Source organism: Heptranchias perlo, chromosome 1, assembly GCF_035084215.1.
Source record: "Heptranchias perlo isolate sHepPer1 chromosome 1, sHepPer1.hap1, whole genome shotgun sequence".
Taxonomy (NCBI): domain Eukaryota; kingdom Metazoa; phylum Chordata; class Chondrichthyes; order Hexanchiformes; family Hexanchidae; genus Heptranchias; species Heptranchias perlo.
In genome coordinates this window covers 130,859,364-130,880,897 of record NC_090325.1, presented here as the reverse complement: position 1 = coordinate 130,880,897, position 21,534 = coordinate 130,859,364, and the positions used below count along the sequence as shown (strand labels likewise).

At 40.6% G+C, this 21,534-nt stretch overlaps 1 protein-coding gene across 1 annotated transcript in view; it reads left to right on the top strand.

The window, feature by feature from the left end:
• The window catches only part of egf (epidermal growth factor), a 108,362-nt gene that overhangs the window by 59,626 nt on the left and 27,202 nt on the right, over positions 1-21,534 (top strand). The window contains exons 9-17 of the mRNA XM_068007125.1: positions 2,694-2,816; positions 5,818-5,943; positions 8,821-8,957; positions 11,858-12,006; positions 14,065-14,169; positions 16,159-16,382; positions 16,486-16,653; positions 18,725-18,871; positions 21,174-21,341. Of these exons, the coding sequence (XP_067863226.1) occupies positions 2,694-2,816; positions 5,818-5,943; positions 8,821-8,957; positions 11,858-12,006; positions 14,065-14,169; positions 16,159-16,382; positions 16,486-16,653; positions 18,725-18,871; positions 21,174-21,341 (1,347 nt within the window). The remainder of the gene's footprint in view (positions 1-2,693; positions 2,817-5,817; positions 5,944-8,820; positions 8,958-11,857; positions 12,007-14,064; positions 14,170-16,158; positions 16,383-16,485; positions 16,654-18,724; positions 18,872-21,173; positions 21,342-21,534) is intronic.

The following is a 21,534-nucleotide window of genomic DNA, read 5'->3' as shown; positions in this document are numbered from 1 at the left end:
CAACCTTCAAAATCCTCCTTAAAACCTGTCAAAGGTGCTTTCAGCCACAACATCTGCTCTGCCTCCAATTTTTGCTTGGGTCTGGCCATCAACTGTGAAGCACTTTGGGATGTTTTGCTATATTAAAGGCATTTGTAAATATAAGTTATAGGTGTGTGTGGTTTTGATGTGGCTTTTAAATAAGCACATGTTAATAAGTAATAACACTTCTGGCATAATAACAACCTAGAATAAAACTGAGATGTCTGCAATAGTGGTGTGCATTGTCTAAAACAAAAGCTATAATATTACTTTGCTGATGGATATTGACCTGATCTGATTTCATACTGTATAAAAGTAAAATCTTTTAATGGCAAGAACTGATAAAACACAAATCTACTCAACTACTCAGCACACAGAAGTATCAGAGATTATAAACTGGTTTTATTACAGCATGCCAAACAAAAAACAAGGTAAAATACCCACAATTAAAGACCCAGTTGATGCTCATTATCCCAAGGAAAGGTTGCTTAGAACAGTTTTTTAAACCATTATTAAGTGAAATCTCAAATGTAAATTAATAGACTGAAGTGATGGTAATGTATAATTTTGTGATTTTCTTTTTCAAAGGCTCAAAGAAAGCTACTGTTGATGTAGGATGTTCTTCTAAAGCCACAATGTTGCTCATTAGATAGTATGGGAACATAATTATTACCCAAGCAGTGTTCCAATTATTACCTAGAATTACATAGGATTACACAGAATTTCACAGCATAGGAACAGGCCATTTGGCCCAACAGGTCTCTGCTGGTGTTTATGCTCCACACGAGCCTCCTCCAGCTTACTTCATCTCACCCTATCAACATATCGTTCTATTCCTTTCTCTCTCATGTACTCATCTATCTTCTCCTTAAATGCATGTGTGCTATTCGCCTCAATGTGGTAGTGAGTTCCACATTCTCACCACTCTCGATTATCACTGATCCTCATTACCCACAGCTCTATTAATTGGCTTACACGATCTTCCAGAAGAAATAAATAATTAATACAAAGCTATAAAATAGTCCCATAAAGAATACTGCAGAGTGGGAAAGGTACAGTATTAGGATTCAGTATTCAGATGTAATAACTTAAAATTGCAGCAAGGATGCCCCATGGAGTTCCAAAAAGATTTAGGGGTCCATGTACACAGATCACTAAAATGTAGTAGTCAGGTACAAAAAATAATCAAAAAGCCTAATGGAATGTTAGCCTTTCTGGGCACCGCACCTTAGAAAGGATATGTTGACCTTGGAAGGAGTGCAGTGTAGATTGTTACCAGGGCTCCAAGCATTAGATTATGAGGAGAGATTAGATAAATTAGGCTTGTATTCCCTGGAATATAGAAGGTTAAGGGGTGATTTGATTGAGGTTTTTAGGATTTTGAAAGGAACTGATAGGGTAGATCGAGAGAAACTTTTTCTGCTGGTGGTAAGTCTAGGACAAGGGGACATAACCTTAAAATCAGAGCCAGGCCAGTCAGGAGAGAAGTTAGGAAACACGTCTTCACACAAAGGGTGGTAGAAGTGTGGAACTCTCTCCCACAAAAAGCAGTAGATGCTAGCTCAATTAATAATTTTAAATCGGAGATCGTTAGATTTTTGCTAGCCAAGGGATATGGAGCCAAGGCAGGTGGACGGAATTAGGGTACAGATCAGCCATGATTACATTGAATGGTGGAACAGGCTTGAGGGGCTGAATGGCCTATTTCTGTTCCTATGTTCCTGTGCCTTCACATGTAACTCCAAACTTCCTTTTAATTGATTTTTAATATATATATTGGTATATTCTATGAGCTCTTTAATTAATGGATGTACTATGTTGGATAAATATATCATGAGCTCCAACTCATTACGATATTTGTACTACAGCTGCCTTCTAAGTCTTTGGGCGTGAATTGGTCTATGGCAGAAGGGCGAAATGGACACATTGCGAATCGTCAGCCTGTTTTACACCACACCCGATTGTTTTTTCCATTACGATAACGGGTTGCCAGTTCGCTATGAGCCCGTTTTGCCTGATTGGTGTAAACCAATTTCAGCTTCCTTAACTTGGCCTGAATCATGTACAATAAAAGGACCATCCAAAACATCAATTTGGGATTTAATAGAAATTCCTCTGCATGCAAAATTAAAGAAAAATTCTTTAGCTAAATTATCTTTATGAATTAAAAGCCTGTTATTAATTGTAATGACTGGAAAATCTTGAGCACCATTGGAGCATAGGAACAGGAGTAGGCCATTCAGCCCCTCAAGCATGTTCAGCCATTCAATTAGATCATGGCTGATCTGTACCTCAACTCCATTTACCCGTCTTTGCTCCATATCCCTTGATACCCTTACTTAACAGAAATCTATCGATCTCAGCCTTGAAATAAAGGTAGAAAATAAAAATGGAGAAAAAATGTACTCTCCTTCAAGGCTCTCACTTTGTTATTACAGCCTCCTTTCAATACACCCAGGCATATTCACCATCCACCTGCACTTCCGTTGGAAAGTCCTGGAAGTGGCAGTGAGCGGCAGGTAGATGGTTCCCCGGCTGAATTTCACCCCAGTACCATTCAAAATCCAGCAGTAATAATGAGGACAATCCAGCTATTGTATTGTATAAGAACAAAATTAATAATACTCTGATAATGCTAATTTAATTACTGCTGTATTTTCTTTGTTCACCAGAACCTATTCCTTGTTTGGAAAATTACACCGAATGCAGCCATGATTGCACCCAGACATCTAAAGGACCAACCTGCATCTGTCCACCAGGATCTGTTTTAGGATCTGATGGAAAAACATGCTCAGGTATAATTTGGGAATGCAAAATTTATAAAAAATTTACCCTTTGAAGTCAAATGGGAAAAATTCTAATGTACTTGATTATTAATAAATGTTAACACCATTAAGGCCTAGGCATTACTCTACGGAAGTGAAAAGCATATTAAATTGATATGATATATTTTGCAATAGTTTCTGCACAATTTAATGGAGATTATTTATTTTAACCCTTGCAACTTGCAGAGTTTGGATTAATTGCAATACATGCAAAACTGATCAGCTAATCAGAATACACCAGCACTGGTGTTCCTGAAGCATTAAGCACTAAGCTTGATTAGTATGAGATGTTCACTTTTGATAAATCCGGCTATGGAGTAAGGAAATTTGCCAGGAATGGCGAAGAGTTAAATTGTGACAGCTACAGACCCACTTTGCTTATGCACCAACTATAAAGTACTTGCCAAAATATTTTGTGGGTGCTGCAGTGCTTCTTCCATAGCACTGTCTATACAATCAAGTTAAAGCTGGGAATGCTAATGTGCCATGGTAATAGATTCTCCACTCATTCGTAGTCAATGGGCAAAAAATTCAGCTCATGGGGATAAGAATATTTCTTTTAGTGACATCGTAAATTGTGAGGATTTCATCTTGGTGGTATTTCTTGTGATATTGTAAGCACATTCTTTTTAAATGTATTTACAATTTTGCTGGAAATAGCAGAAAGGAGAAATCCTCGCAGATGCATTTACTTTGTTGCTACACACATTAACCAAATTAATTCCTACTCCTATTCATGTCCAGGTAGTTGACTGTGTGGAAGAAGTCCATGGGCTCAATTTTAAACTTAAATTGCGGGTGCGTTGGGGGCGGTGTGGGGGGGGGGCTGCGAAAATGGCAAAAATGCAGAGCTCCAACCCGCAATTAAAGCCAGCGGGATGATAGTTAAAGAACCAAATGGTACTTAAGGCACTTTACATGTGACATATTAGGTGGTTAGAACAATTTTTAACTTACCTGGGCGGCTTGCCCATGGCTTCTGATTCACGCCTGGTAAAACCAGGTGTGAAGAGCTGGATCAGGCAACAATAAACAAAATAAATTAAATAAAAAACCATTGCACAAAGTTAAAACACAAAATCAACCTATCTTTCCACCCTGCTCTGATGTCCGATGTCTCCCTCTCCGATGTCCCTCTCAACCTCCGATGTCTCTCTCTCTCTCATCTCCCCCTCTTCCCCCTGATCTTCCCCTCATCCCCCCCGATCCTCCCCTCTTCCCCTCCCGATCTTCCCCTCTTCCCCCCGATCTTCCCCTCCTCCCCCCGATCTTCCCCTCCTCCCCCCGATCTTCCCCTCCACCCCCCCGATCTTCCCCTCCACCCCCCCGATCTTCCCCTCTCCCCCCCCCGATCTGCCCCTCTCCCCCCCCGATCTGCCCCTCTCCCCCCCCGATCTGCCCCTCTCCCCCCTCGATCTTCCCCTCTCCCCCACCCCGATCTTCCTCTCTCCCCCACCCCGATCTTCCTCTCTCCCCCACCCCGATCTTCCTCTCTCCCCCACCCCCCCGATCTTCCGTTCCAGCGCCGGATGACGTCTTGCTCTTTCTCTCCCCCCCACCCCTCATTGCAGCTCCTGTCGGCAGCCAGCCAGTCAATCAGGCTGGCTGCCGGGAGCGAAACCCGGAAAGAACTTCAATCACCATCAATTACATTGTGATCATGTCGGAAACGGTAAGTTTTTTTTTATTCGAGTTTGCCACGCGCACCTTCACCCCCCTGCTGCCAACCCGCCACCATTTCAAAATTGAGCCCCATATCTCAATGACAGTCACTTACCTTATTCAGAGAAAGTTTTTGACAGGTGAAATGGCTCTTCCTATGCTACACTTTTAGTTTTAGTTTTGGGGATATGTTACAATGGATCTAAACTGTTGCGAGTGCTGAAGATTATCAATACTATCCCATGATTTTGCTTGGGGAAATAACCAGGATTGATACAAGGAATGTATAGGTGGGTAGGGCATGGGCTGCTAGCTGATAATACTATCTTTGGCCTGCTATTAAAGGTTTTTAATAGATTGGACAGTATGAGGAGTTCCTTTTGGTACTAAAATAAATACTGACATATATGAAGAATTCTAAAGGGAACTAGAGCAATCCCTGACTCAGCAAATAGTAGGGAGTCTATGGGTTTGAAATGAAGTTAAAAATAAATCTGTGAAAGTAGAACTGGATGAAATAATAGACTGAATAAACTAAAATTATATTTTCTTCTTCCTACGTTCTTACACGGTGATTGTGTATTGTTCGTTTGGTGATCATGTATTGCACTCTGATTATTTCTGTTGAACTTGGTGCTCAGTCCCTTTGTATGCCTTGGGAATATTTCTCCCTGGATCTCTCCTGCAAATAGTCATACCACTGACAACAAGAGGCAATTGAGGCTGATAACATTAAGAGGGGACTGGACAGGCATTTGGCAAAGAAAGCAACAGAGGGATTATAGGTAGTGAAATGTGCTGTTAAACTCTGACCTTTTCCAGTTCCTGTACATTCCCATATTCCTAAAATTGTGACTTTTGATGATTACCAAGCCATTAATTTTTAATCTAGGTAACTAATGATCTGTTGATGATTCTAGATGTGTAAAGCCAGTTGAGATTACATACTAACTTCCTTGATAGTAATGTAATAGTAATTGTCATAACTGTATTAAATGTAAATAAGCGACTCATTAGGGAATTTTGGGGTAGGGTTAGTTTCCGGTACAGCAAAAATCTACTTGCCAGAACACAGTGTTGTGTCACTGTATCAGCTCATCAGGTAGGTACCCATTCTATTTCCTTGTAAAATGAGACTTTTACCGCAGGGCCCAGCCATTTTAAGTATGTTAATCTGTATCAAACATTAGACCAGAGATATGTTTTCTAAAGAGCACCCTGTTGACAAAAAATCCAGACAAACATATGGATGGTGTGCATAGTTATAAGTTATGAGTGATCCCGTGACCAATTTAATACTTTTTTTCAGGTTGCACTGCACCAGATAATGGTGGCTGTAGCCAGATCTGTGTACTGCACAATCCATTGTCTTGGGAATGTGAGTGTCTGCCTGGTTATCAACTACAACTTGATGGACAGCACTGCAGTGCCTCAGGTCAGTATTAAGGCTTGATGTTGTCAGTGTTAATAATTCATGCCTTCTTGATTTTGAACATTGTACAGTACATGAAAATTAAAGGGAAGGAATTAAAGGGAAGGAATGGAAGTACTTTCCATTCAAAGTACTCTCTCAATAACCATGTAATCAAAAATCAAGTTATAGAAATAAGGAATAATTTTACAAATTTGCAGTCATGGAGTGGAGCTTTGCCCACTGGGAGCGCATATCAAGAATTAGTTTCAAAGGGCAGAAAATTATGGAGGGTGCATGCCCAAATTTCAGATATGTTCTCCTAGCAGACAGAACTCCGAGTGAGGAGTAGATTTGTAAAGTGACATTTTATATTTGTTACTTTTTTTTGAAATGTCTTATTTCCTTGCCTCAGAGATACCTTTCTTTCTGAGTCTCCTTCCACTGATAGGGAAGAAGTCTCCTGCGTCCCTGGGCGGCTCCATTCAATTTTGGGGGCTTGGCGACGTCAGAGCAGCATGGGAGCCAATTCAGAGCTGCCTGATTCTGTGAAAACACATTACTGGCAAAGTATCCAGCATAACAAACTGGCAGGTCTCCAATGACTTTCAAAACCTTTGTTTCAGTGAATCATAAAATTATATCTAAAGTGGAATAATCTTAAAATTACACGAAATGAACATTAGCATTTGAACTCTCAACACCATTGTAAATTTTACTATGTCTGTTAATTTAAGAGATATCAACTGGTTTATATTAAACAGATAAATGTCTCAGTTAGAACAGTGTATAAAGGAACTTGCTATGAAGGTTTTAGACAGAAGCAAGTAGAGAGCTATTAGTTTTACTTTAATTCCATGCAAAATAATGGAATTGATTTTCAGGATGAAACTTGAGAAGATTACCTGTACAACAACAACCTAGTAAACAGCATTCGACACAGCTCACTATCCTTGCCTTCTTTGAAGAAATGATAACCCAGGTGGACTCTAACAAACCCTACAACGTTCCAAAAGGCAATTTGATAAAGTTTCACCTGAAAGTCTACTAGTTAAGCTCAGGGTGAAACTTGGGAATGGATATGAAATTAGCTGAAGAGTAGAAAACAACAGGTACTGGTTGCAGGAGTCATGTCAGGGAGAAGTAATGAGTGGGGTGGCCCAGAGCTTAGTGTTAGAACTTAGGTTCAGAGATTAAATGCAAATTGGTTAAACTTACAGATGATAGGAGGGGCAGTGGAATCGAAGAAGGCAGCCCAGAAATTACAGAATGAGTTCAACAAAACATGGCAGTTAAAATTTAATGCTGATAAATGTAAAGCAATACACATAGGAAGGGAAAATGACTCCTTGGGCACCAATCACACTTTGGTCTCTCCCCCTACTCCTTTGGTACTTTCTCCTCCTTTGAGTGCCTCCCGTTGTTCCATTCCTCTCAACTTTCTTTTAAAATCCCTGTTGCCTTCTATCCCATCAAGCCTCACCACGATTTTCTCACCAAGATGTCCTCCTCCCGTCCCCTCTTTCCTTTGAATTTACTGACTTCCTATCCTCCCTAAACGTCTCCCTCCATATCTACTCTCCTACCCATATTCAAGGACAGCCTCTCGACCTTGCTCCTATGATCTTGATCACTAACAAGACTGTCTCTGACCAATTGCTTGTATCCCCCACCACCCACATCCCCCTACTCTCATTCAACCTTTCCTTCAGTGTCTATCCCTGGAGAAAAAACTTTCCCCCAAGTCATTTACAACTCATTTTCAAACTCCCAACTGTCTAGTCTTTGGCCCTCCATTCTCCACAATATTTCTGCAGCCATGAATTTTACTCAAAAACTCCCTCACCTCCACCTGTGTCCCCAGTAAAACCCTTACTGTCTCTCATCCCGGTCATTCTTCCTGGTATGGCCCCCATCTTTACTCCCTCACGTCCAAGGAGCACAGACTTAAGCATATCTGGCACACAACTAGTTTAGTCATCCATCGCCAGATCTGGCTGGACTATATCAAGTGCTATTGGGCCTCACTCTTTTCTGCCAAAACGTTCACCACTCCAGGATCTGCCTGGAGAGCAAAGATATTTGCAGGCTTCTTTTCGCATGACCAACCATCTCCTTAAACCACTCTCCACTGCTAAGTCACCTCTAACAATGTGCAAGGAGTTCATAGACTGTTGAGACCATCTGTTCAGCTGCCTCTGATGCTTCCTCCCCTTCCCTAAGCCCAATAAGCCAAACTTCCCCGAAGCTCCCCCCTCTCTCCCTCATGTCATCTTTAAGCTCATCTTGTCCATGGGACCCAGCTCCTGCTCCATTGTCCCCATTCCAACTAATTTGCTGACCACCCTCCTGGACCAACTTCCCTTCCTGGACCCCATGCTAGTTAACATTGTAAATGGTTCTTTCTTCTTGGGTACTGTCCGTTTCCCTTTCAAAATTGCCATCATCACTCCCCTTCTCAAAACCCAGCCTCAACTCCTCTATCCTTGCAAACCATCACCCAGTCTCAAAACTCCCTTTCTTTTCCAAAATCCTTGAATGCGTTGTCTCCTCCCAAATTTTTGCCCATCTTTTCTGCAAATTCATATTTGAATCCCTCCAATCAGGTTCTGGCCTAGTACCAAACTCACAAATTCTTCATGACTGTTACTGTGGTGCATTATTCCTCTTCATCCTGCTTGACCTCCTGTCCTCAGGTTCCTAAACCAGTATTGTCATTGTTTTTATTTTAAAGAGGGTGCCATCCCAGTGGGACCCTTTATGAACATGGATCCTCCTGCTCTGTGTTAAGATTTGGGCTTGAGACTATTGATATGAGAGACATGTATTTTTTGGACATGGCAACAGGTGACATTGATTTTGAACTTACTATTGAAAGTGATGCAATTTTGTATTTAACAGGTCCCAGACCATTTTTGTTATTTGCAAATAGTCAGGATATACGGCGTATAAACTTTGATGGAACAGATTACCATACTGTGCTAGAAAGACAGATGGGAAGAGTCTTAGCACTTGATTATGACCCTGTGCAAAGTAAGGTAAGTAGAATTTTAAGATTTCACATGATTGACCCCTGAAAGGAAGACTTAATTATATATATTATATATAAAACAAGTCTTCCTTTCTGGGATCAATTGATATGTTATTTATTAATCGATATTCCAGATGCAGAAGCTTAGAAATTACTGTTGGTGAAATTAGCAGACAATACCTTACAGCACTCGTTACATTCTTTTATCTGCTATGTTTGCAGAGGGATTAGCCCATTTAAAATCAATGGGTATTAATCAGGCATGCCTCTTTAAAGTATTGGACAAAGGAACATTCGAAAATTGCATTAAATGTTCATCCATTAATATTATCCACAGTGATTTTTAGGCTATAGTATTTAAGTAATCCAATTTATTGATCAAGGAAAGCATTAAATCATGTACTGAATAATTAGAAAGGTTGCAGGCAAAGCCATTAAATGGTACCACAAAAGGCTTCTATGCAGGGTATACTCATACATAATGGACATTGCTGTCATTATCCTTAACCTCTTTCAATGCAGAAGGCTCTTCTTGATATTGTAATGACATCTTCATCTTTATCTCAAAATTGCACACTCTTTAAGCCTAGTTAGGTGATCTCAACTGGGGCACTGGTGTGGATGATACCATTTGCCTTAGTACTCCTTGGTTGAGGAGGGAATAAATTAGATAGTGTTCCCATTCCTGTTGCTGGATGTTGGGTGAGAATATGATGAAACTTGGCTTCAGTTTTTCCTACAGTCAATTAGCCCAATGATACTCACTGTCTATGCTCACAGAGTGATGAAAAATGGCGATTTCCGCACTGTATTGGAAAGCTACTGGTGCCCATAGAAGCATTCCCCAGCATGATTCAACACATTTGGGAGAGAAGTGGAGAAAATTGAGCAAGACATAACCATGGCATGAGCTCCCATATAGGTTATTTCATCTTCTAGAATTTTGAACATTGTTAAAAATTCTGATTTCATTTTTTTACCTAATTTCAAAAAATAATTTTCTGTCCTATTTTTCTCTTCTCATTTCCCTGTTTGCTTTCTCCACCTCACACAATTTCCTCCAGATGAGAAAGTAAAATAGTTTGAGCTATGGACACTTCTATGACTCCCGTCCATTGTGCTACAACCATCCAGTAGGACAAAGAATTCAATCAGGCAAGCCAGGTTTCCACAGTTTTCACCTCTTCCTCTCTTAACGTCCCAAGACGTGCAGCACCTAACGTACATACACCTCCTTAGCTAGCAGCCCAGTTGACAGCTAACAAAACTCAATCAGCCGAGATAAGAATGCTGAAGCGACATGAAACTCCCAGGAACAAAACTCATAAAACTTATCCGGGAGATAACATTCTCTTCCTTAACCTAATGATATTGAAGCATGTCTACATTTTCATTTGGTACCAAAAGAAAAGTCTCATTGCTGACTCAAGGAGCAATCCACTCAATAACTACCTATTATGACCTAGCTCCCCTCATAGACTGAAACAATCCTCTTTGGTTCCCACAAGAAACTTTGTATCTTAGCCCTTGTTTCTATTCTCCTTCTTGGTTGCTCGCTGAGGCTGAACCTGATGACGCTCAAGCATTTTGTACTGCTCAACTCTGAGCACAGCTGAGCTTCAAATCCCATATCCAGTCTATTAAGACCTACATCTACCTCTGAAAAATAGCCTCTCTCAGTCCCTATTTCAGCTCCATTTCCTCTGAAACTCTCACCTATGTCCTCATTACCTCCAGGCTTGATTTTTCCAATGCCCTCCACCTTACATAAACTCCAACTCATCTAGAACTTTGTCACCTCATCCTATCCCATACTAATTCTTGCTCACCTGTCACACCTGTGCCTTCTGACCTCCATTAGCTACCTATCCCTCAGCAGATTGACTTCAAAATCCTTATCCTCACCTACAGATCATGCATGGCCTCACTTCACTTTCCCTTTGCCAATCCATCCAGCCCTACCTCCATAGTCACACTCTTTGCTCTTCCAACTTTATCTACTGTGCGTTCCTCCTTTCTTTTGATGTTCAGTAGCAGGACCTTCCGCCATCTTGTTTCCACACTCTGTAATTCTCTCCCTAAATCTTTTCATCTTGTATTTTCAAAAGCCTTTGGATGGTTTTCAATGTTGCAGGTGTTGTATAAATGTAAGTTATTGATGCTGTTGTTGTTACTAATCCACGTTCATGTAACACCCTTGGTACCCACCAACATTTGTTCAGAAAGGAGTCTCTCATGCAATAATTTATCAAAGGCCATTTGGAAGCAAGATACAATGGGGCCAATCAGGTAGTAGTGCTCACAGGTAGAGTGTCATGGGAAATCACAGGCCTGTGATTTCCCACATTGCACTCCCTGTGAGCATCATGCCTGCTGGGAGCATGGAAATCGGTCCTAATATGTCGTGGCTTCCCCCGTCAATTTGGGATATCACCACCTCAACAAAGGCTATGAAGTTGGTCAGGGAAGTTCTGTTCCTTATAAAGCCATGTTGGCTGTCATTTATTAAATTATTTTCATAGAGGTACTTCTACATTTCGTACTGATGCAGTAGGCGATGCTCTTCTTAGGTAAGGGCCGAAGTGTATTGTTGGGGCAAAGTATAGGGAGCATTACTCTGCACCTAACTGTGGTACACTTAACCTTGGAGTCTCTCATGCTATCACTGGTTGTTCAAAATAGAAAGTGCTCCATTTTCCAGCCCACACCATGCAGCTTGAAACAAATAGAGCTTGTTGTATGATGAACTGTGGCATTTTGGTGAAAGGGTTACTCTCGGTAATGTTCTTGAGAAGATTATTGTGTATATTCATACAGACACTAAGCTCTTTAATATTTAAAGGAACTGATCTGAGTGGTCTTTATACAGCTGTTTTATGAGTCTTCCGTGTTCTCTTTTGTTTGTAGATTTATTTTGCTCACACAGGTCTGAAGTGGATAGAAAGAGCTAATCTTGATGGTTCTGAGCGTGAGGAACTTATTAGCAATGATGTGGATTTGCCAGAAGGACTAGTTGTGGACTGGATTAACCGCAAATTATACTGGACTGACAGAGGGTATGTCCGGAGTTAAAGAGCTAATTTTTGAGGTTTACCTTAATTTTATCTATCTGACTGTTAGCGGATTTTCCCCATTATTGTCTTGCAACAAAAGGGTTGTTAATCCTTCAACAATAACTTCCGCTTGATTCTGGCCTGAGTGGTTATTAAACAACAAGCTTTAATAGATTGACTCACAACAGTATTATAGTTATCATACAACTGTCTTTGCTCGTGGATTAGATTGATCAGATCTGACCTCCGTGGCTGCCTGGGCCGATGGACTTCCGACTGTCCTCTTGACAGCTCTGATGTTTTGGAGGGAGCATGCCCTATCTTTATACTATTCAGCTGCATTGTTCTGCATGTAAGCATCTCTGGTCTTATCTCCTAGTCGTAAGCCATCCCACTGTGCTGACACCACATTAGCAAGTCAAGATAAGCTGTTTTATGTAATATAGCTAATGACCTCAACCCTCATCTCTGTTTACAAGCTGTTATGTTCCTCAAGGGACTGTGTGGCCTTTCTTATGAGTACAGCCCCCCTATTTGGCCTTGCATGGCCCCACCAATGTCGGTTTCGTGGCAACTACATTGCTTGTTTCGGTGTAAACCACCTTCTGACATTAATGTTATCTATTCTATAGCCTCCCTTATGTTCTGCTGTGTTAGCTGTCCTTGTTCTCACAGAGATGCTGAACTCCGCTCCCCCTCTTGATAAAATATTTTGGTGCTATGCGAGCCAGTTTACTTGACTATCCCTAGTTTTAAACCATATTCTTACAGTGACAAAATCATGTGTTTAGCTGAACATCTGTTAGTGCTCTTTAAGTTACCCATTAACAAATAACTATAAGTATCAGCAAATAGGATTTCGATATATTCAGATAGTTCAAGGGTAAATTGAATTCAGTCTAAGGATCAGAGGTGGCTACACTTTAACTTTCCTCCGATTGTCAGGAAAACAGGATATTTAGATTCCAAACTTATTTTGGGGAAATCAATAATTTACCATACTCCCAATGATTCAGATGCACCTATCTCTCTCAGGAAACAATGTTGCTCCCTTGCAGTGGGACATTTTGGCATTTTTCTCCACTCTGTGTAATACCATTCTGCTGGTGTCATACCTTCATGTTCTGCCACTGAAAAGAAGTGATTGATGGATATAGGTCTCTCTAATTATTTTTTACAATATGCTGATTTGTCTTAGTCATCCAATTCAACCAATTTTCATTGTGGCTTCCAGCTAAGTGACAAAATATCATAATTAGGATTTCTGTGTTTTGAATTTAACTCTTAAAATAGTGAGCCCCCACTGAATGCAAAATTTCAATGTTGACGATAAAGCCACCAATAAACAATCATATGCATCTGTTCCCCTAAACCTCCTGTGTGTAAATGTGCATCATCTCATTGGAGTTGTTCTGGCCTGCTTCACCATGCACACCTGCTGCTCAGGGCTGCTCTTTCCTGCCTTTTTGGATCAAATCCAATGTCTTTGCACCAGCGCAAATATCCACAATCACCACCTTGGCAGGAGTAGAGGCCGTGGGGAAAAAAAGCAGGAAGGCCCAAGGGCTAGCTGAAACTGATAAATACAAGTAGTATTAAATTGCTATTACACCCTTTAACATTGAAAACTTGTTTCCCAACACCTTCTACTTCGTAATATTTAACATGAAAATCTTACAGACTTATTCTTGGTAATATTATGTGATGGAAAACTATTATTGGTGCTCAGCAAAATTAACTCATCAGCCATTACTCTTTGGAACACATTATAAATCTTGCATTATATACTGGAGGTTAACCAGGAATAGTCAATTGCAACATTCAGTGTATTAGTTGGTTATATGAGACTTGTGGTAGATAATGTCTGTCGGGAATTGCAATGCATAGTCATCAATGCACCCTTCTACCATGAACTTATGCTTCCTTCTTTGTTGGCACCATCATCCTTGAGTATGAGGGACACACACTACTATTAAAATGAAGTCAAAGTGAGAGGTTCATGAGTGGATTCAAATGATGAATCACAACAATAGCCTTAACAGTCGCCTCCATTTGTTGCAGGTTATCACACATTGATAGAAGTGAACTCAATGGGATTCGCAGAGAAGTGATTGTCAGTGAAGGTGTCAACAAGCCTAGAGGGATTGCTGTCCATCCATTGGCTAAGTAAGAGTGTGAAAATAAAAAAGTGGCAAAGCAGTCACTGGATTGCTTAAATAATAATATTGATCAAAATTAGAATGCATCATATGTCTTTCTAAAATTGTGGAATGCTAAATCATCTGACTGAAACTTACAGAATTTAAAGGACAAAAAGCATTTAAAAGATTCCCATTCACAGCACATTCTGAAGAATTATTGCCCTGCTCTGTATTATTCCCATTATAAATCAGTTGGGCCAGTAGTACTGTGATAAAGTGCAATGAAGCATCATTGGGGTGTACTACAGCAATAGAGGATGGAAGGTTGATCCCCTGCGCCATGAAGTTCCCAATCTCAGATGTGTGTCTGTAGGGATACACTGAGCAGATGCTACACAGGAGGAGAATCCACAGAAGAGTTTTTTCCGATTGTTCACACATCTTCCAGTTGTCAGTTCAACAGTAGCATCAGTGGCAACCTGGGAACAGGTCATTCATAGGAGATTAAGAAATTACTCTGCTCATTATTTTAATAAAGGTGTTATAAATAGGTAAATGACTTTGTTAAAATAGTGTGCAAATGAATCCAAATGTGCTACTAGTATCATTTAGTACAATTTCAACCCATTAAACTTGAGGCCAACATGAGGGGATAACAGGAAAGAAAATGGGGCAAAACCAAGACGGTGACATAAAAATTACTAAATCAACCAGATGGTAAACATAACTGGATAAAGGTTCTTGTTAGCTAGGCCTGAGCACAGATCAATGAATCCCGCACATGTCTAAATTATCCCTTGTCTGGAAATTCACTTTGTAGTATTTAGGAGTAGGAGAAGCAAATGACTTCTAGAGAGGAGAGGGGAGTGACATTTTGGTAAACATCTCCAAAAAGATGCAATAATAACCAGCAATAATCTCATGCAGACCATGGACTGGGTTTTCTGTCCTGTTGCCATGCAATTTCGGGCATTAGTGGGTGAGGGAAATGTGGCAGGAGGCCATTCCACTAGCTCCAAAACGTTGGTGACCTGATGGACTTGCGGTCACAATTTCCCACATAACTGAGTTGCTGATCTTCATCAGGTTGTCTGGGAGAAATGCAGGCACTTGTCTTGTCTAGTAAAGCCTTGTAAAGCCTTGTATAGTGCAATTGCCTTGGCAATGCAGCCCTTTAATTTTTTTTGAAAAAAATCCTTTGCCACCTTGGTAATGTGGGACACCACGAACATTATAGGAGGAGGTAAAACTGAAAAGCAAATTCAAACACTTTACAGCAGCCAATTTCAGAACACAAGCAGAGCAGTGAGAACAGGAGGCCTGCCAGTCACTTATCAGGAAATAGTGTGAGATGTGAGGAGACCCAAAGGAAGGTCAATTTTATCCTTCCATGCAAGATTGATTTATTCTGTTTTCTTTGAACAGCCTGCCTAACTGAAGTATGAAAAATAATAATTAGCACAATATTGTGCAGCACCAATGTTTTATTAACTGAATTTATTTTTAAAAAATGCTAGTTCAAGTATAGTAATTTATCATGTGTCATAATTTCTTGGTAGATTGTGTATTAGCTGATTCCAACCTACATTGTATAAATGCCACAGGGGACCTAATGAAGTATTCGGATGCCTATGTTCCTGTCTTCTGAGAGGGGTTAGCCAGTCTATTAGTTGTTACAGCTTTACTACTGCAATACGTTGCATTACTGAAAAAAAAAGTTTTAAAAATTTAAAATATCACACCTTGTCTAGTGCAATTGCCTAGGCAATGCGGCCCTTTAATTTTTTTTGAAAAAAATCCTTTGCCACCTTGGTAATGTGGGACACCATGAACACAAGGGTATTCCTGACGCACAGGATTTGCTAAGGTGTTAATACATCAGACGACCTATTCTGTTACTAACGTATCATTTGAATACGTCTGCCTCCATTGTGGGTCGGCGTATTTAACACTTGCTAAACAAAATAAAGTTCTTTTTTCAACTGTTTGTTGTCTATTATTTCATTTAATAAAGGAGGCTGTTCTGGACAGACTGGGGAGATAATCCTAAAATAGAAAGTTCTTCCCTAGAAGGCAAGGATCGTTTGGTTATTATCAGCACCAATCTTGTGTGGCCCAGTGGAATAACCATAGACTACCTAGCAGACAAGCTGTACTGGTGTGATGCAAAACGATCTGTTATTGAGATGTCAGATCTAGATGGATCCAACCGTCGGATACTTGCACAGAATGAAGTAGGTGAGGCTCCTCTTTAACAAAAAAATTGTACATTATTTTCTCACCTAGAACAGAAAGTGAACAGTTCTTGAAGAAATTACATACATTTGTCCCCTCTGTATAGGACGTCCATTTGATGTAGCGGTATTTGAAGATCATGTTTGGTTTACAGACTGGAGCAAACCTTCTCTTATGAGAGTGGATAAGTGGACAGGTCACAATAGAGTACGTCTTCGAGGCAGTATGCTTAGACCTTCATCTGTGGCTGTAGTTCATCCAATAGCCAAACCAGGTAAACTCACTCAGTGTTAACAGGCTAGTTGGTGTAAATGAGAACTAGTTTAAAAGTAGATCCCAACCAATTCTTTTAGTTCCAACAGTGAGAAAGTTTTGAAATTAAAATTATACATGTTGCTATAGAATCAAAGGGGGCAATTTTAACCTAACCCGCCCACCGGGAAACTGACGGGATTGGATGCAACTCTTGTTTTACACCCCGCCCACTTTTACTCAGAGAAACATTGAGCGGGATGTGAAACCGGCGATTCACCAGATCCCATGGGTTTCTCACCCGGCGAGTTAGGTTAAAATTGTTCCCGTAGAAATCTCAACACAGAAGGAGGCCATTCAGCCCATTGTGCTTGTGTGGATGCTGGATGCCTATGTAACAACAGTAACTACTTTTCCAAAGTAATTCATTGGCTTTGAAGCACTTGGGACATTCTGAGGATATGAAAGTTCTTTCTTTCGTTCCACACCAGAGTTATCTACTCTAATCACATTTCCCTGCTTTTTCCTGTACTCATATAAAAATGTGTAGGATCTTCATGTTGCATCAGTAAAAGGAAATTTTAGAGCTAATTCCACAATACCATGCTTCCGGCGGGAAGCTGCGCCCACAGAGAGTGTGAGCTGGAGAACTAGAACTAGAATTTTGGGAGCATGGGATCATGGAATTAAGCCCTATATCTACAAAAGCAGATGCTGCCTTTTTGAATTTTCCAATATTTCATGGTGAACTGGGATCCACAGAAAATGGATCTGACATTAGGCCTTGGAAAAAGTTTTGCAAGTATTTATTAATAATTATTTCTGCTGGATGGTGGTAAACAGAGCTGGTAATGAGGTCACATTTCAGTGTTTCTAGGTCATTACAGGAACTAATTGCTGTGGTTCTGCTGCTGAATTTCTATGGTCACCATTAAGAGCTTCGACTCCTTATCAAGTCTCTCTTATTTGACAAACCAAAGGGAAAGGCAGTTCTGGTGAACAGCTACCCCATCATTTTTTTCCTAATCAGACACATGCATAGTGAAGCCTTATTAAAATCGTATTCACTATAAACTTTAAACTGAACCAATGGGGGAAATTTACCCCCCACCCCTCCCCCCGCGACGGGTGGAAGAGAGTCGGAGGGGTTAAATTGCTAAAAATGTGAAACCCGACCCCAACCCACCGTGAACGCGCCTATTTCCAGTTTTACCGCGGTGGGTTTGGGGGCGGCTGAATAACGCGCCCTGGAGAGGCGGGTCAGTGATTTTAATTAAATGAGGCTGCGTTCCTCAGATTATGGCAGCCATTTAAATTTAACGCTGGCTGGCCAGGTCCAGCGGGTAGGGGCATTTCCAGCACTGCTTGTGGGCTAGGAGGAGCAGGAGTGTTTCCCCTAGCCCCTCAAGCAAACCTTCTGCTGCGATTTCTCCCACCCCTCGATCGGCCGATCCCTCCAGTGATGTCTCCCCCCCAGCGACGTGTCTTCCACCACCCCCCCCCCCCCCCCCCACCCGCGTTCTCTCCTTCCCTCCTCGCTGACACGGTCCAAGCCCCCACCTCCCTCCTACCAACACCCAATCTTCTTGATTGCCATGGACCATCCCCAGCGGTTCCTGGCTGCTGCCTTCTGCTGCTGGCTTTCCCACCCGGCAGCGGGAAACGGAGTAAAAAAATTCTAACGAGGTTCTACCGACCTCCGCCTTCCTGGTATTTCCGGGTTTGTCGGCCGCTGACAAGCGCCCCGCTCCCTCCCCGCCTCCCCCTAAATATTGGGGCCATTGTGTGCAACTCATAGCCAATGTTATATATTGTTAAATAGCACTTACAGACAGCAATATGCATATGGAAACCTTAATGAAGTTAAAGGAAACCAATATTGACTAAAAGAAACAGAGAAAGATGTCAGATATTTTATTTTTTCTTATGACTTTGAATCAATTACTGACTATTAATTAAAGAATGAATACAAAGATTGTTTTGTCTGAAACACCTTTAAAGTATGTAAGTTTTAACTATGTACATGAGACTATCAGAAAATAGTACAATTAGAGTTATGAACTGTGTTCAAACTCCTTGTGCTAATACTCTAGGTGCTGATCCTTGCCTGTATAAGAATGGTGGATGTGGTCAGATCTGTGAGAATAGGTTTGGAGTTGCTTATTGCTTATGCCATGATGGTTTCCAAAAGAGAACAGATGGAAAATCATGTCAAGCTGTAAACCTTTCACCAACTGCAGGTAAGAAAAGTTTCAATGATAGTCCCACTATCTACTGATAATTCTCTGTTTGTAAGCAATTTTATGTGCTTCCAACAATACTTGATATAATAGTGACTCCCCTCACCCCAGTTAACTGGCTGAAGAATAAACATATCAAAGTATTCACTCTAACTTCATAGTAAACGAAAGTGGCCAATGAGTTTCAAAATAAGTACTTCTAAATCTAGTCTGCAGACCTATTTGTAAGATGCATGCTTTGAAATGTAAAGCTTGTGTTGTAAATATAGCCCATCAACTCTAACAAAAACAAATCTGTTTTAAGACTCAAGGTTTCCCCTATAAATTTCCATTTCTTACATTGTAAAGTGGCATCATTAAGAACAAAATTTCAAGAGTTGATCAGATTCCACTTACAAGTGGAACAATGGCATTAATTGTTGTAGCTGCAGTGCAATGCACCACAGGATGGTGGGATATGATTTCTTGCTTCAAATTTCCTACACTGTAATTTCTTGATCTCAAACAGCCATTACGAGACACTACTCAGAAACCAGGAGCTAAGGAACAGTTAGGAGAGAAAATCAGGGGCCAATCACCCAGGCCACTCCTGCAACCATCTCCCCCAGTGTAGCTGGCTCTAGAGCAGTATTGTTGTTGACCTGAGAACAGGTGTCCCGCTGGTTCTTTTGAACGTACATAGCATGGAAAGACAATACACAAAAGGGAAAAAGAAATAATACAAATTACAAACACACAACTCTCAAGAGTCTCTCAACATCAACATAAAAATAGCAACAAACCAATCTCACTCCTGAGTAGGCTAAAGCTATGAATGTGTGAGAACACATGTAGTCTCACACCAGTTGGACTTTACACAAGTGTAATATAACTCTAGCCTGTCCAGAAGCCACATTTTAAAACAGTACATTGGACTTCCTGGGAACTTTTTCAAGGCAATATGAAATCTTTTTAATGTTAGGAGAAAGTGGATGTGAGCCACCCACTCTCTCACGACATTCAAAATTGGCTGTCCATGAAACAGAACTCTATGCATATGTAGCAAATACACTTGCACAGGGTTCTTTTTTCATTGAACTTAATGTGAAATGCATTGAGGTATAACTTAGCTCTGCTGATTCCTTATTATGTTATATAATTTACTGGTCTGAGACCAGTAAATTATACAACACCACCCTAAAAGTATTTTTGCAGTATAGTATCTATAAGGTTCCCAATGTTCAGGTTAAACTAATACAATCTTGTAATACCCTACCAATTGCAACATTTTTGCGGATGTTATTGTATGAGCAGTTAATGTACTCATACCAAAATCACCTACTGATTGAATCATACAACTATTGACATTTACAGTACAAGAGGAGGCCATTTGGCCCATCGTGTCTATGCCAGCTCATATCTAGAGCAATCCAAAATAAATCTCCTTGCCCCGCGCTCTCGCCATAGCTCTGTATCTTCCTCTGCTTCAAAAATATATCCACTGTAGAACCTCAGATGTTTCCTAAGACTTACATGTTGTGATGTGTTTTATCACATTACCCTCTTTGACTCACCCTTTTACATAGCTGTCTCAAAGGCATATGATATTTTACCACTCTACTTACAAATCTCTGGTGATATATGGACAATATAATGTAAAACAGTTCAGCTCAAGTCCTTGGACAAGGTGCTTTTACACAGTTAGGGATATTCTTAAATAAAAATAAGAAAGGCTGGAAGTCAGAATCTGAAGGAACACTCATCAGCACAGATATGGTCAGGGAGGAGAGCACCTTTATAAAGCTGACCCAAACATAGAAGGGAGAAGAAGAGACCAAAAAGGTATAGTCAAGTTATGCTAATTACCTAGTCAAGGAAGTAGTTAATGGGTTTAGTAGTGTATAAATAGATTTTAAAATACCGAACAGTGGTGTAAAGTGCTGTATATTACACCATAATCAGACAAGGGAAAAGGGCATTAGAAATCAAAGGGTAGGTGAAACATTGTTCCAAAATGGAAAGTAAAATAGTGGAAAATGAATGGGAGAATCCAAAAGACGAATTAGAAAGACAGCTAAGGTCTGAAGCTGATGGAGTCAGTGTTAATACCAAAGGGCTGTAGAGTGCCCAGTAGGAGCATGAGATGCTGCTCCCGGAGTTTATTTTAAGCTTGGTCAGAACAGTACAGGAAGCCAAAGATTCCACTGAAATGAAAATGAGACAGGGATTTGAAGTGGTAAGTGAAGGAGAGGTCAGGATTATGCTTGCAGATCAAACGAAGATGTTAAGCAAAGCAATATACTGACTTTTGTTTTGTTAACAGGGCCCAGAATAACACCTTCACACAAAATTAATTTGTTAATGGCCACAACATTACAAAATGATAATCTGAAGACTGAACCCAGCTCCTCCACTATCAATTTCAGTGAGGATGAGATTACTGCTGAACTCCACCCAAGATCCACGCTTGTAGCAGAGATAATGGTATCAGGTAACTGCTGCTTTAGTAAACGCATTTAGGGATCGAACATTAGACAATGCCGGATAGCTTTTTCTCAGCCAGCACGGAAACGATGGGCCAAATGGCCTCCTTCTGTGCAGTAACTTTCTATGATTCTATGAATGTATGCCATGATTATTGATATTTGGGGGGAGGGGGAGACAGCAGTGGGGAAGCAACCATT